The sequence below is a fragment of the Anopheles nili genome, chromosome 3, assembly GCF_943737925.1.
Source record: "Anopheles nili chromosome 3, idAnoNiliSN_F5_01, whole genome shotgun sequence".
NCBI lineage: Eukaryota > Metazoa > Arthropoda > Insecta > Diptera > Culicidae > Anopheles > Anopheles nili.
Genome location: NC_071292.1, coordinates 58,644,328 through 58,659,323, shown reverse-complemented (window position 1 = coordinate 58,659,323; position 14,996 = coordinate 58,644,328). Strand labels below are relative to the sequence as shown.

The following is a 14,996-nucleotide window of genomic DNA, read 5'->3' as shown; positions in this document are numbered from 1 at the left end:
AACCGAACGGAACTGAATAGCGAGCTGCACGATGTCGAGGAGACGCGAAACATCCCCAGTCGGCTGTCTAGCGAGTACTAATTGAGAGTCTGCTAGGTGTCGAGTCATATGCATCGACTAAAACAACCATCAACGCTGATTGATTCTTAGCATGTGAATCCCTTGCACGGTGAATCGCCTTCAATCGTTGGGATCACTTACGGATCGGTCTGACGTATGGCGCTTAGGTAACTATTTTCCTACCCTCGCACGGCTCATCGCAGTAGCCGATCGTGCTTGTGAACTGCGACATGCGTACTACGATCGACGTCAAAATGCCAACCGAGGCTGCTGTGAGTGGAATTAACAAATTCGATAAAATCGAGCACGCACCCGAACGAAGCGTTTAAGCAGGTCACAACGATTGCATTATATTTCGCTGCCGGTGAAGCTTTATCTGTGATGCCGATCCACCTCATGGGCTCGGGGTGTAGATACGCACTTTAGCCTGGTTCTGTTACCAACAGCGACATAAGACACGATCGGAAACCTTGCACGATATATGTTCCCAAGGTTCTCGCCGTGCTTGATTTTTCTCACTATTCAATTGGGGGGAAGCGTAATGTATTCGCAGCCCTTTGATATTCCCTTCCGAAAGGAACGCATACAAAAAAAAAACAAACGAGGAAAACAATCCTCCACCGAGCTGCCTGTGATAGGAATGGGAATTTGATCTGTCGTACGGCCCCAGCCCCAGCAAACTTTCAGATTATTTACTATTCCGTGGACGATTGAAGCCGTTGGTGGACGCGCGGGGTTGGAGGATTGCTAATTAGAGACAAACAGTCCGTCCACTATCGCGGTTTGTTTCCCAGCACTCGATAGCCAGCTCAGCCATACGTTCTTACCAAGTACTAACGAGCCGCGGTAGGCGGTGGCGATTTGTAGATATAAGACCGGCTCTATTAACACGTCGCTTCCGTTCCAGTCCGGCATGGTTGAGATGGTCGAAATGCGTTATTAAATTAATATTTGCCAACGCGTTTCCCGTCCAATTAAGTCGGTATGATCGATAGATCGTTTTGAGAGAAAGAGAGACAGGCGTCTCGTTACTCTTGCTCAAATACGGCGCAAGTACAACGAACTCTTAACGTCCTTGATTGAGGGTTGACAAAAATGAAAACGAAAGTGTTACCGGGCTAAGAACGGACACTGAAAGACGTACGTCCGCATAGCGCCATCCTTCAAGGTCCTTCATGTTAGCATAACATCCCGAATTACCCAGGAAGTGGATCGCTTAGTGCGAGGAAGTGTCACCATTCCTCGATCTGTTTATCGGTGTTGTTAGACCCCGCGCGAAGGTCTCTCGTGTGGCACTCGTGTGTCTGCATGACACACAAACATCATCCATCTAAAGTAGCTCACAGCCCGGTTCGATGAAGGGAAATTTTCCACTCCGGTAAACAACGCACCGGAGATCCGGCACCGTGGAATGATAAATTTAACTGCGCAGCATTTCAAACCCATTAGTGACCCTATCGGGGAGGATTAATCCGGGAGGGTAGCTGAATGCTACAATCGGCGCATTGGAAACAATAACAACAAAGAAGGCAAGAAAATGGAGCAAACAAGACACGAATGGCATAAGAGCATAAGAATGTTCTCGCAGGGAAGGTGAAGAAAAAAAACAGAATAACAAACTTTTCCACGTTGCGTCAATATTCGATTGAACTTTGCACGCGGTTGCGAAAACCCCAGAAGATCCTTCCAATCACCCGTGGCAGTACTATCGACTACGATAAATTATTGTTTTTATTCGCGATCCTTCCGATCCTTCGAAAAAAGCTCCTCCAAGCCCCTGTCCAGACGATCGAACGATTATTTTTAACAGCCGAAATCACGCTGCTTGGCAACAAATAAATGGCCCCGATTGGCGGCAACTCGCTCGCAAATGGCAATAATCGTAAAAGCTTTTTAAAATTAGCGCTTTCGAAGCAATTCTTTATCATCCGTTCCCCTGCTCCTGGGCAGAACTAATCCCACCCAGGCTCTTACATGAAGACGTCACTAAATGGTATCAACTTTCACCGGTATGAATATTCATTAGCGGGATGGGTTTTTCGCAAACAGCTGAACGACGCAGAACGAGCTGACTTTGGTTCTCTAACACACTTTTGATTGCGGGATATGTCGGTTTAAAATATGCCATTTGAAGTAGGGATTACAATTCAACACTTACAATCCATAAACGCGGCTTCGCTCGGAGAAATCGATAGAACCGTCAGCATCACTGCGATAATCGGCAGAACACGAACCACCTTCGTTAGGGTGATCATTTTGAACCGTTTTGAATCAAAGCTTTGCACCACTTGCCTCTGAACGTCACTTTCCATGCCGATTTGGCACGTAGAATAAATTGTAACCACACACACAAAAGTCCTCTATCAAACGATCGTTTCCCTTTTTCTGTACTTCCACTTAAGCTCCGCTTTCCAACGGCTTGTCCACGTATTGCCACCGGTGGATGTGTATTTCCCCGTGACGTGCGATCGTTTGGGTGTGCTGGCGACGACTGGCGATTGCGAACCGTCTCCACCGGCGTTTTGGTTAGAATCCGCGTGCGACCGCGTGAAGATGGGCCCCCGCGGCCAAAGCTCCCGCAAACCCCACCGAACTCGCAACGACGCGCGCGCACCGTAATGGAGTTTGCTTTTGCGGAATGGCCCACCCGATCGTGCGATCGGGACGCGAGAGCGTGGAAATTCAAGGCACAAAACTGGAGTGATCGGAACCAGTATCCGTTCGCTCTGCTCACAACCTGCCGAGATGGGGGCGCATCTCATTTCTCGGCCCCGGTTCGCTCAGCTCAGTTCCCTTCGCTGCTGGGTGCGACCGGGGCTGGTCACTGAGGTGAGCGAATCGATGATAATTCGACGAATGAAATCACTGGACGGTGTGCTTTTCGTTTAATTTTCGCAAGGATTGTAGCTCTCTCTATGTTTTTTTTTGAGCTTCTAACGCATTCTCTAACCTTTCGAGACAGGATCAGCCCAGTTTTAATAGCCCTTCGTTGCGATAGTTGTTGGAGAGGAGCTTTACATTATCAAAAACCGGTGGTCGAGAGCTGAACTTGCGGCATTGGTTTTTATAATTTTCTCATCGGATATATCATTACAATAACTTGCGTAATTTTGTAAACACATCCTCGTCAGGCGAATGCTCTCTGAAACGGAACTAGTAAGCAGATAAAATAAATCCACTCGTGAAAAGTTAGCTTTCGAAAGACTTTTGAATATTTCCATAGGCCGGAAAATGCATTTCTCAACTCGTGCGATCTCTGATGCATATCCAGGCAACTGATTTGGGTGCTTACTAGACGTCGTTGGTGATAATTGGATCGGTACACGATCATTTTGCGCACCCAAAAAGTGGACCAAACCTTGGCAGGCCATGACCGTTTCAGAGGATGCACAATTGTTAGCGATTGTTGGGTTGAATTCGCGTCTCCCTGTAAATGTAACGAATGGAAGGTGGGGATGTTCGTGTGGATCGGTGCGTAGGGTTAGAGAACTTTAACCTTGTTAAGGAGACCTTCTTCTTACGGACGGTGCAAACATTTTCCATCTTCTTTGCGTCTCTCGTGAAAACATTTTACAAAATTGTTCAATTCAGGTCATCAAGTTCTTACGTTACATCGAAAATATTGGCTCTCACTTGCTGGCCTGATAAAACGGCTTATAGGACGCAGGATAATAAATCGTCAGAACTTTCACGCCTTCCCAAAATGCGGATATTGTGCGTGTTTTTTGGCACGTAGGCGAAAACTTTTGGCTAACGAAAACCAAATCGACGTCAGAAGAGACAGACTAAAAAACAGGTTTTCCTGTCTTGTTGAATTCGAGAAAAAAACCTACAGTTAAATGAGGTACTGTAATTTTTCGAGCGAGGTTCGTCGTCTGCACCACTGTTGATGTCTTCCGTCACCGATTTTATTGCATTTATTCGTGGTGGCCACTAATAAGAATGTCGCATTTTCGTGACGTCAAACAGAGGATCAGTGAAAGTTCAATATGGAAAATATACGAGAATGTTGATGATACACCGATTAATTCGCTTATCGTTCGAATAAAACAAGATGCAAAAAAACGCATCGTTTTCGATTGTGTTTATTTTTAAAATGCGCACAAAAGGGCAACTTTTACAAATTGTCATCCGCTTTACAATCGATCACAAATCACTCTTTTTCACTTCCAATCCTGGGGTTATTGGTGGTTGATTAGTACCGTTAGCAGTGTCTGGATCAATACGGCTCGAGTTTTTTCGTTTTCCTGTGGGATGATAAAGTGTGTTGTAGCAATTTTCATTTTTTCGATAATTACTGCCTACCTTTCAAGTCACCAAATAGCTGATTCTGCAATGCTGAAGTAGGAAGTTCTAGCAACAAACACAACAGCAACGCTGCCAAGCAGGATATCACTGTAGCTCCAGCTACCAGCGTTATCTATAGTTGAGAAATGAAAAGAAACTTTTCAGCACACCAGGACTGCGGTTATTTACACAGATATTTTATATTACCGTCGTCAGATCGTTGTAGTAGACCGGCCCACGGGCACTGGCGTACATGAAACGCATAACGAACGGATGGACCAGATAGGCACCGTACGCTAACCGTCCCAGAGGCTCGAAGAACGGATAGTTCAGTATTCGCAGCAATGTGGCATTCACACCGTAGATGCAACCGATGACAAATATACCAATGCCGATGCCGAACAGATTCTTAAACACCGCAAAATAGATCGCCATCCAAATGGACGGTGTTTCGAACTCGTACAGGTAGAATATGTACGAAGGCAGCATCGATAGGGGCATTATCAGTAAGTTCAAGTACCACACGACGCGGAAAGGCTTGCTTTCGACGGGGTTAATCGACCGCTTGCGGAGAAAGTCATACACGAATCCTGTCAGCACGCCCAGCATATAGTTACCGAAGTTGATGTGCGTCGGGATGTACGCCTTCAGGTAGAACTTATCGAACCACAGTACGTACCGTTGAGCTCTGGAAACGAGGAGGATCGTAAAGATTAGTAAAGAATAGAATTTTGACTCGAAAAGGAACTTTAATCTTACTCCAACATGACCAGGAACGTTCCCTGAAGCTCCTGGTAATAAATGGAAACGGCTGGTATGATGTAGGCTGCGGCAATTACGACCGCCAGTATGGTGGTTTTGGCACGAGGATACTTTACGGCTGCAACTAACACTATTATGGCAATGATAAAGATTTGGAACTCAGCACCAAGATACCATCCTTGTTGAACACACTGAAGAAAATTGGCAACATAAAACGTATGAATGATACTTGTTACGAAGCGAAAATGCGACCGATGAAACCTACCGGCTGGTCGGCGTGTACGTGATTATTAATGTACAAAAGGTTTGTCCACCAGTTGCGGCGACAGAACACCTGTTCCGTCTCGGAGGCCCACCGCCAAATGGGACCTGAATGCAGTTTAAGTAACCACGTGGCATGCAGGAGTATCATGAACGCATATACCGGAGTCAACCTGAGTGTCCAGAAATTGAAACTAGAAGTACGAAAGCTTCCGGATATTGTGTCAGTATCTTACCTAATGTATCGGTACATGATCGCTATTGGCACGTAGAAAAAGTTTACTCGTCCGTTGCGCTTTTCAGCATAATCTAGAAATTGAATCGTTAACAGCGTGCCACTCATAGCTAGAAACGTCTGCGTAATTTGTACTCCATTCGTGAGAATCATGCTGCCAATATTATGCATAATCTGGAGAAGAATCATCGTAAAAAGTTAACCAACTGAGAGTGTTATTCACTTGTTTCAAGAAACTGCTTTTGGTTCAAGCTGCATAAAAAGCAACACGAAGAGAAACGCTTGATTTCGCTTGAAAAACAATTGCATAAACGAAGGCGCTTGTCAACATGGATGGCTTTTCCAAGCAACGTGAAACAAATTGAATTGAAGGCGTACCTGCTCAAGTTTCTCTGCATTTGTGATTGGTGTGATGGCGATCAATAGTGTAGCATGCCCGAAAATAACCAGCATCATAGTTATAAATCTAACCGCCTGAAAGAAGCGTAGTTTTTTGCTCATTTCATCGTGCGAGCGTGACGTCAGTCGGTACCAGTTCCGTTGGATTGAGAACGATACCCAAATCATTTTTCCTGCACGTGGTAAATCATATAAAAAGAAAAATTGTGACGGCAGACGCATAAAATGAAGAACATTCTAAACATGGAGTTCTTACGTTTGCTATCAAGCGCTTGCTTGTAGTGATCGGGATTTTGTTTGTAGTTGATCGAGCTATCGTACCAGGACGACAGCATGAGTAAGCTTATCAGCGTGCACAGAATAACTAGGAAGGACACATCGAGCGTATCTGGAAAATACAGATTACCGTACATAATGCAATGAAGCTTCGGCTGTATTGTGCTTTTTCGCCCATTTCCTCACCCATTTCAAGTTCGCTCGATGATTTATCGCACGATTGCACCTCTACGTAAGCGAGCAAGCCATACGAATCGTTGAGCTGCTTGTTGATGCAAATACCAACCATCTCCTCATACATAACGCGGTCAGCAGTCGAGTCTTTTAAGACACTTTCATCGAATTTGTACTAGTGAAGAAAACGATGGCATAAATTCGGCCCCACTCTTGCAAGTAATCAAAGAGATACCCTACCGTAGTATTGATGGAAAACTTATCCACTATTAGCGCTTGCCGTTCCGATGGGGATAGTTTTTCCAGTATTTTTTGACAACTCTTAATACACACGCCGCGCTTCAGCACTCCATGGTTATAGTGACGCTTGTAATCGCTGGAAAAGTCCTACCGGGGAGGAAATAAAACCGATTCATTGGCCAGGTCAGGCGGTCGGATAAGGTACCATGCGTTTTCCGTGAGTACCTCAATCAGATGCCACAGTTCTGAGCGATTATCTGGCTTGATAACGACCGTGCTGGAGCAGTACACGTCACTTGGCTCATCGGGACCGGCCGACTCAAGGCATGCCTCGTAGTTGTCCATCTGCCACAGCTTGGGCATACGGTGGTACTGTGACACTGAAACATGAAACAAATGTGCAGCGTTTTTTTTGGCTTTACTAAATGCAAAGGTCACCGAGAGGCTGCGATGACGGTAAAAGCGAGCCATTATGTCGTAATGGAGAAGGCAAAAACAGAGATCATAATGTAATCTCGCATGTACGAGTGTTAAACCTTTCTACAGCTCAAGGTTATTCGTTAAGAAACAAATTTACACACTATATTAGAAAAGCATAACACTTGATTGTGTTTATTAGCGATTTTATTATCGGCTAAAATGATACGCTTAAAAATGCACACTCAAACTCACTTTCGATGAACTCGCCATCGCTTAACACTACCAGGGAGGCGAATATTCCCAGCACATGCCACAGATTCCTCATTTTCACGGAGCGAAATTTGAATCCTTATTATTTCCACACCGGCGCACAATTCCAGCAGCACTGCCGAAACTCGACTGCGGGCTGGCTCAGATCCACCAAAACGTTATATGTTACCGCAACGCGAGAGCAATTCAAGCCATTAGAATCCGGGGGGCTAGGAATGACGTGTAAATTCGTCGTTTGACCAACGGGTTCGCTTTTTGCTTGCCCTCATAAAATGGCATCAAATGTCCTTCCCCTTGGCGTGTCGCACAATATTGGTGACAAAAAAGAGAGTAGTGCTACCATGCGAAGACAAACAGGCCATTGCTGGTATCGCCGTCAATGTACGCAAAAACCGTTAAGCTACACATAACCGACTTAATGTAACGCACCTGTTAGTTGCTGTACGATCGCTGCCAAGCGCAGGTGGTTCTTAATCAGAACGTCATCACGAATCAAATCAGTAACACAGCGTGTACAGTTAAAGCACATTTGCATCTATCTTTCTTCGACCCTTTGGTTGATACTCACAACGTTATCCTCCCCCTGCATAATAAAATACTGATCCTGCAGTACGGTAAAGTTGTTGTTGCCTAAAGTTAATGTTGCTTCGATTTGACTCCTACCGGCCACAGCCGGTTGATGGCTGGTTTGAAGAGCTGCATCATAGGCTGTTCGATGGTGAGAAACACCACCAAACCACCGGCAAACGCGACCACGTTTACGAAATACATGTACCTCACGAATATACCCAACCCGATGACGGCATCAAACTGTTCGTTCATCAGCACAAAGCGCATCACGACGTCATGCAGGACGTAGACGCTGTACGTGAGTTTCCCGAGCGTGGTCAATGGCTTTGCGCAGAGCAGCGTCTTGAAGAGTCCTGTCGGTAACGAGAGTTATGTACAACGGGACGGATCTATTCGAGTTGATCGAAGGTGGCGTTTTCTTACCAGGTGAAGTATTTATGCAGCGCAGAAAGCAAACGGCCACGAAGATGCCGATGATGTTTCGGTAGAGCGCGCTGTAAAGCGACACCCAGAGAGCCGGTTTGGGGATGTCGTACAGATACCATATACAGGTGGATACGGACACTCCTAACAGGACTGGCGTCACGCTCTTATCGATGATCCGGTAAAGCTAACGTGGCAAGAAGAACAAAAGTTGCAGTGTTCTAATATAAACTACATGAGCTGTAAGCCTGCAAGTGGATGATGTCTCACCAAATGCCGATGGAGTTGCAGATTGTTCGTTTTAACTTGATGATAAAGATACCCAGCGATGACCCCGAATAGGTAACATCCCGTGTTCGCGTAGCTTGGCAAATAGATCCGCCGTATCCATGGCTCGTACATGATGATAAATTTGGCCTCACTGTTGGAAACGAGAGAAGAAGAAACATAGTGTCAGAATGCATTGGTATCCTTTTAATCATTCACAAAAAATGCAATGTATTACCTCAACTTGACCGGTAAAACCGGATGCAGCTTGTGCTGGTGCGTGATGTAGGCCGGTATCGCGAAGGAAACCACCACAGCCGCTAGGAAAACTACACCCACGTGCTTCGGCCAACGGTAGACTACCAAAAGCAACCCCAGCGCCATCAGATATAGCTGGAAGTCCGCCGCTAGGTACCACGTGTGCATGAGACACAGCTCACGGGGCCACATGAAGTTGTTCACGAAGAACAGATTCGCCCACCAGTTCTGCCGGCAGACGGCGTTTTCGGCGGTGAACAACCGGAAGCCTCCCACATTAACGTCGAAGCGCACGTTCAAGCTGACGGAGAACAGCAGGAAGTAGCCATACACGGGCAGCAACCGGAGCAGTCGATTAAGCAGCCTGTTTACGACGTACCGGGCGTCGATTCGTCCTCGGGTGGCATCACGCAGGAAGTTCACACTCAACAGGTACCCGCCGATGGTGAAGAACACCTGCACAAGGAAGACGTTCGACGAAAGGTACACCAGCATCGGGCTGTGGCTTAGCATCTGCTCCACGTAGTGGTAGTTCCGCAGTGGTGCGATACACGAGATCAGGATGCTGTGCAGCACGATCACGAGGTGGTTCACGATCACACGCAACCCGTCGATGTATAGCAGGTCCTGATGTAGAGTGGAGTCGGCATCCGCGGTCAGCCGTGCCCAGTTTCGGCCAATGGAAAATGCGGAAACGATCGCATTGTCTGGCGAGAAAGCTCACGCTTAGAACAATTGCTTCTGTTGATGCTTTATCCTACTCACCTCGATGAAAACCGCTCAAATCGAACACCGTCGACAGGATCAGCACGCTCACTAGTGTCACCGATACGGCGAGAAACAGCAGCTCCAGTGCGTCTGGGGAGGGAAAGAAAATGGCCCCATCTTAGGACTCTCAAGCCACGCACTAACAGATCACCTACCATACCTACCGAACGCACGGTTAAGATCCTCGGGCCGAGGTCGACAGTATTCGAGCGCCGTATAACCGGTCAGATTGTACTGCGTGCTGAGTCGCCGGTTCACGCACACGTTCACGAGTGTCTCGTAGCGCCGCTTATCGTCTGCTATCGTGGGAAACAGCTCGTTCGGAATCACGAACTAATTGACGGATTAAGCGATTTATTAGATTTGTAGTCGCCTGTAATTACGCGTTCAGTTCCTTCGCCATCCCCCAAACCCGGTGGGTTGTTTGAAAATGGAAAACCCCTTCGCGGTGCATAAGGGTGGTTTGTGTCTTTGCTGTTCAGCCGATCGTTCCCTTCGAGATAGCCTACATTCAAGTGCACTGGGTCGCGCTCTCACCTGGGCAAAGGTGAGAAAACGGCGTGCTAATCAGGTGGATGATCGCCGTCACCTTTCTAGGTGATTCTATGGTTGGTCATTGTTCTAGTTTTAGCTCGGACATGGGTAGCATTAAAAATAGCTCGCAGTGATTTTTTAATCGTAAACACAATGCTTTTAGCGTGGGGGAAGATTTTTTTTTTCTTCGAGAAGCATAGTCTCGATCAAGCTGAATGTCGATCATTTTTTTGATGCAGATAATCTCGCGTGATAAAACGTCTGATCTATTCCTCAGTTATCAAGGAACGATCTTGTATGTAGAAGCTGGCATGCCGAGCCTAATAAGATTATGCAAGCTTTAACCCTATGAAATGTATGCATACCGCTTCACATTTAGCACTCCATAAACATAATAAAGCTATGCCATTTTTGACATAACAGAAAAAAGTAAAAGAGAAAAGATTTTCGCGCTCCATACTTACGGTGAAATTGACAGGAATGCGTGGCTGGAAAAGTGCATCGCGGCTGGACTCACTCAAGCTCGCCAATTCTTTCTCACAATCGGCCAAACAAACGCCCAGCTCGAGAAAATGTGCTCGATGGTTGTACACGATCCGATCCGTGCTCTGGAAACACCCAAAAACATTCCGATGTGGTACCGAAGCTAAGAATCTACCCGTCTACACCGATGTCCTTACTTCGATATGTGGCAACACGAAACCGACCGGGAACTGATCTTCGCGCAGAAGCGTCCGCGCGTAACAGTACACCGACGATTGCAGCTCACAGTGGCGGAAATCGTCGTACAGGAAAATGGGTGGCAACCGAAAGGCTTCCGTCCGGTTGGCCTTTTCCGCCCGTAAAGCACCCACACCGAGCAGTAGTATAAGCAAGGGTTTCACCATCGTCAAACTTTCGATCCTTCGCCTCGGAAGCGCCACCACTGACTGATCGGAGCGTACGATCACCGCGCCCGAGGCAAGATCGATCATTCCGTTCGCTTAGTATGCAATCACAATCGCAGTACCGGTGTTGGTGTGCTGTTCCAGCTCTCCGGTCCGCTCTCGAGCGTCCACGTGAAAAACTGTCAGAACGCGTAATTGCGCCCTAACGCGGCGTAGATACCGATGTCAAAGCTCACGCGGGCCAGCCACCATGCCGCCCAGTTGGATTCGAGCAGTTCACCATGAGCTCACCAACGGAGGCGCAGATTAGTGGCGCGTGAGTGCAGCTCGTGTGCAACTGCAATAAGATGGTGCTCCACATACAAATATGGGCCCTTTCCCGCAAGAGCTTTGCAAGGACATTCGCCGCACGGTCAAGGGTTTTGGCAAACCCACCATGTGTGACAAACTCGCGCTCGCGGAGCTTTTACCGACTCGTCGACTGTCAGCTGCAACCGGCGGGAGTGGAACATCGCAACTTGGGGGGTGGATTTGCACGTGCCGAGATCAAAGGGTCAACGAATGCCGGATGCCTTCACCGATGCGTACTTAACCTTCCCCGATGCCCCGATCAAGCCCTTGATCTTCCCCTGTGCAAATGGAGTTGATGGCGATGGTGAGTAAATAGCGCGACGTTTTACGACCGATTCGGGCTCGTGCCGCTCTGCTGGAGAGAAAAGGGCAATAAAATGATGCAGATGTTGCGGTGCGCGGTTGCTGTGTGTGTGTTTGGTGCCCTTTCCCTTGCGAGTCCCACGATCGCTTAATCCATTCGGTCGTTAATCTTCCCAGATGTCGCGGTGATAAGCCGCGGGATGTTTGTGATTTTTCTCCCCCATTTGGCTCTCACTCTCTCTCTCTCGCTCTCTCTCTCTCGGCGATCGCAGTAATAGAATAAACCGTCGATTAACAACCGCCGTTTAATGGCCCGGGCTGTAGTGAATGAATTTATGCGCCGACGATTAGGTTACATTTATAAGCAGGAATCTAAACGAGCTAGTATTCGAATGCTGCCAATACGATTGAGTGAACTGGTTTAGAATGCATCTAGCGAAAAGTGAACCGTAAATATGGCTAATAATAGAAGTAGAAACGATGGAATGTCTATCTCTAAAGTCCACGAGCCCACCGTGTCGTACTTCAATTCGAGCGTGGAAAAGTTGTTGTGTTCGAATGCGGGTAAAAATCAATACCCACCCAAAAGGAACTTATAGGTCTTCCTGCGGACACGAACACACACCGCGAGGGGACAGCGTGCATGTAGTAAAAAACAAAAAACAAAATAAATACGTTACAAACCACTGATAACCGCACCGGTTTCAGACAATCACGTCTAGGTCAGTTTATTCCGAACGCTTCCAACCGGCGGCAGGAAGATGAGCTTCCGAATCGAGCTGTTCGTTCGAGTGCTTTCGATCGCGTCGTGTATCGCAGCTTCCTCGACAGTGCCGCAACAGGCGCCCACGCTCTACGAGCTAGATGACTGGACGAAGTGTGACCTAGGTCCCGAACGAGACTGGTACTGCATGGTGCGAGTGATAGTGGTGGCAGACGCGTTGCAAAATGCAAGTGGACCCTTTCTCGTTGATGATCTTCACCACTTTCGCCGGGCGCTGCTCGATAGAGGCCTGTGTTTGACAGCCGCTCAAAGGCGCTTTGATGAGACCGTGCCATTAGGGAACTACCCCTTTCCGGGTTGGTGGAACAAATCCGATCGCTACATGCTGGATCGTAGCTTTTTTCCCTCGTCGATGCATCCGGACACCGGAGCTGAGCTGGCGGCAGGAGCGATGATTAATCGACGCCTTCAATCTCGCCATTCCGGGTTGGCGGCGTACACGGAGATAGAGTACTGTGTGAAGGATGACCCGACGGGTCGGATGGAGCAAGCGATGGGAGTTGTGGTGGCAGTTGTTCTAGTACTCGGGTGTATCTTACTGCTCAACGGACGACGATGGATCCGCGAAGAATGTCGTCCACCACGACCCGGTCAGCTACTTCTGTTCGATTGCTACAAATGCTACGGCTTGGTTGGGGTAGTTCTAGCCCACTGTTTGCTTTTCGGACCGTTTCTGATGCCCCTGAAAGATGCCGAGCAGCTGGAACAGGTAAGCTACGAGTGGGATGAAGTACACCCTCAAACCTTCCCGTAGACTAACCAGATTTAGTTTAGTCTATAGCGCATCCGAACGCGAAACTGTTCCGGCTGATATGCCCGTTCACGATGCTGGTGTTTTTCACGATGAGCTCGATGTTGCTCACGGTGAAGCTGTTGCAAAGCGGGCCAACCCAACGACCCACATTAGCGGCGATCATCACCGACCGGCTGATAAGACTGCAACCGCTGAACCTCCTCACGATCGCGTTCTGTGCGCTGGCGTACGATCGCTTCATCGGTGGACCCCTGGGACCGCGTCAGCTGATCGTCGAACAGGGCTTATGCTTGCGGCGATGGTGGATGAACGTGCTGTTCATCTCGAACTACGGCATGCACGAACCGGTAAAGCTCCCCAATCGATCTCCACGTTGTGTGCGTGCACCATGTTTTCATGCTTGTGCTTTTTTGTTGTTGTTCATTTACAGTGCCTGCCGCACTCGTGGTACGTCAGTGCGGACTTTCAGCTCTTCGTGATCGTGGCGATCGTACTGATGGCGATGTTCAAGTAACGCCTGTTGGTAGCCAGCGAGTGCGAGAGTTGTTATGTTATTTACATAATTTTTTAGGTGGCCACAACACTCTCAAACCATCGGAGGTTTCATGATCTTCGCCGCCTTTTTGGGACCGTTTCTGACCGTGTTGCTGAGTGACTTCGATCCCGTCGGACCCGGTAACCTGCACGAGATGCGTTTCTTTCTGCTCGACAGCACGTTCATGGCGCAGCTTTACACGCCCTGCTACAACAACCTGTGCTGGAGCGTTGCTGGCATGCTGGCTGGGATCATGTACGATCGGTATCAACGGCTGGCCAGCGATTCTGAGGCTCGTAAACGGCAACTTAACCGCGTTAATGCTACAATTGCCGTTTCGCTTTCGTTGCTTGTGATGTTTGTTAGAGCGACAATCGTAGCTTCCGATAATAGCTCACCGGGCAGTCGTTGGTGGCTTGCAGTGTGCTACTCATTGCACAAGATTTCAGCGGCGGCTTTGTTTGGTGCCGTTTTCCTACGCGTTTTGCTAACGGAAAGAGGTAGCAATGTGCACCATACTATTGATGATCGTGATTTTCCCGACAAGTTGCTTACTTTACAGATTTCTACGGATCTACGATGGTGAGAATGGGAGCGAAGCTGTACTACTGCGTATATCTTATCCATATGCCCATATTTCGGATCATGTTTAGCAACGAAACGGAGGTCACGGAAGTAACGCCAATACTCTTGGTAAGTTATCCGTCTTTCTAATGGTCGCTTTTCGAATGACATTAGAATTTTAATTATTAAACTTTTTATTACAGCTTCGAATGGGAATGAAAGTGTTTGTGATATCATACACGCTCGCTGTTTTGTTGCATTATATCATCGAAAAACCGATTACGAGACTGCTAAGACGTGTTTTATACGGTCGAAATTAATTTAAAATGCAGACAGAAGCGTTAAATTGCACGTTAGAATTGGGCCTCAATTTGGTGTTTTTTGTACTATGTGCAAACTACTTGTTTTTATTATTTCTATGTGTAAGACTGATCACCCTCTTCACAAAACCTGAAGCCAAAATTCCTTGTACTACCCAACGGCCCGACACGAAGGTATACGCGAGAGCAACGAGAGTTTCGCCCCAAGGTGAACAGGATGGACTTGAGGATCCATTGAAGTGAAGAATGTAAATAAATAAACTAATTTGTCATACAAAAACCGTACCAGTGTGG

At 47.5% G+C, this 14,996-nt stretch overlaps 3 protein-coding genes across 3 annotated transcripts; 1 reads left to right on the top strand and 2 right to left on the bottom strand.

The window, feature by feature from the left end:
* Nucleotides 1–223: 223 nt before the first annotated feature.
* Nucleotides 224–7,391, bottom strand: LOC128724701 (nose resistant to fluoxetine protein 6-like). Its single transcript, XM_053818423.1, has 12 exons — nucleotides 7,367–7,391; nucleotides 6,920–7,074; nucleotides 6,695–6,841; nucleotides 6,467–6,629; nucleotides 6,261–6,392; nucleotides 5,984–6,177; nucleotides 5,607–5,779; nucleotides 5,375–5,543; nucleotides 5,107–5,300; nucleotides 4,555–5,035; nucleotides 4,366–4,480; nucleotides 224–330 (listed from the first exon to the last, which is right to left on the bottom strand). Coding segments are annotated over exons 1-12 (2,031 nt in total). The 5' UTR covers nucleotides 7,368–7,391.
* Nucleotides 7,392–8,020: 629 nt separating this feature from the next.
* LOC128724700 (O-acyltransferase like protein-like) lies at nucleotides 8,021–11,091 on the bottom strand. Its single transcript, XM_053818421.1, has 8 exons — nucleotides 10,885–11,091; nucleotides 10,669–10,812; nucleotides 9,835–10,003; nucleotides 9,668–9,760; nucleotides 8,883–9,609; nucleotides 8,648–8,798; nucleotides 8,378–8,564; nucleotides 8,021–8,307 (listed from the first exon to the last, which is right to left on the bottom strand). The coding sequence occupies exons 1-8, from the start codon at nucleotides 11,089–11,091 to the stop codon at nucleotides 8,021–8,023; spliced, it is 1,965 nt and encodes a 654-aa protein (XP_053674396.1).
* A 1,415-nt stretch (nucleotides 11,092–12,506) lies between these two features.
* LOC128724699 (uncharacterized) lies at nucleotides 12,507–14,761 on the top strand. Its single transcript, XM_053818420.1, has 6 exons — nucleotides 12,507–13,238; nucleotides 13,304–13,630; nucleotides 13,714–13,793; nucleotides 13,855–14,318; nucleotides 14,381–14,511; nucleotides 14,586–14,761. The coding sequence occupies exons 1-6, from the start codon at nucleotides 12,507–12,509 to the stop codon at nucleotides 14,700–14,702; spliced, it is 1,851 nt and encodes a 616-aa protein (XP_053674395.1). The 3' UTR covers nucleotides 14,703–14,761.
* Nucleotides 14,762–14,996: the final 235 nt, after the last annotated feature.

What these genes read in the sequence shown, in the direction of transcription:
- LOC128724699 (XM_053818420.1), top strand. Translation starts at nt 12,507, where the DNA reads ATGAGCTTCCGAATCGAGCTGTTCGTTCGAGTGCTTTCGATCGCGTCG. An exon ending in ACTACGGCATGCACGAACCG is followed by an intron (nt 13,631 to 13,713) that starts GTAAAGCTCCCC and finishes GTTCATTTACAG; the next exon opens with TGCCTGCCGCACTCGTGGTA. An exon ending in CGTTTTGCTAACGGAAAGAG is followed by an intron (nt 14,319 to 14,380) that starts GTAGCAATGTGC and finishes CTTACTTTACAG; the next exon opens with ATTTCTACGGATCTACGATG.
- LOC128724700 (XM_053818421.1), bottom strand. Translation starts at nt 11,091, where the DNA reads ATGGTGAAACCCTTGCTTATACTACTGCTCGGTGTGGGTGCTTTACGG. An exon ending in GTTTTACCGGTCAAGTTGAG is followed by an intron (nt 8,799 to 8,882) that starts GTAATACATTGC and finishes CGTTTCCAACAG; the next exon opens with TGAGGCCAAATTTATCATCA. An exon ending in TGCAACTCCATCGGCATTTG is followed by an intron (nt 8,565 to 8,647) that starts GTGAGACATCAT and finishes TTGCCACGTTAG; the next exon opens with CTTTACCGGATCATCGATAA.
- LOC128724701 (XM_053818423.1), bottom strand. An exon ending in ATCATGTACCGATACATTAG is followed by an intron (nt 5,544 to 5,606) that starts GTAAGATACTGA and finishes CTGGACACTCAG; the next exon opens with GTTGACTCCGGTATATGCGT. An exon ending in GCTATTTGGTGACTTGAAAG is followed by an intron (nt 331 to 4,365) that starts GTAGGCAGTAAT and finishes TTCCACTCACAG; the next exon opens with CAGCCTCGGTTGGCATTTTG.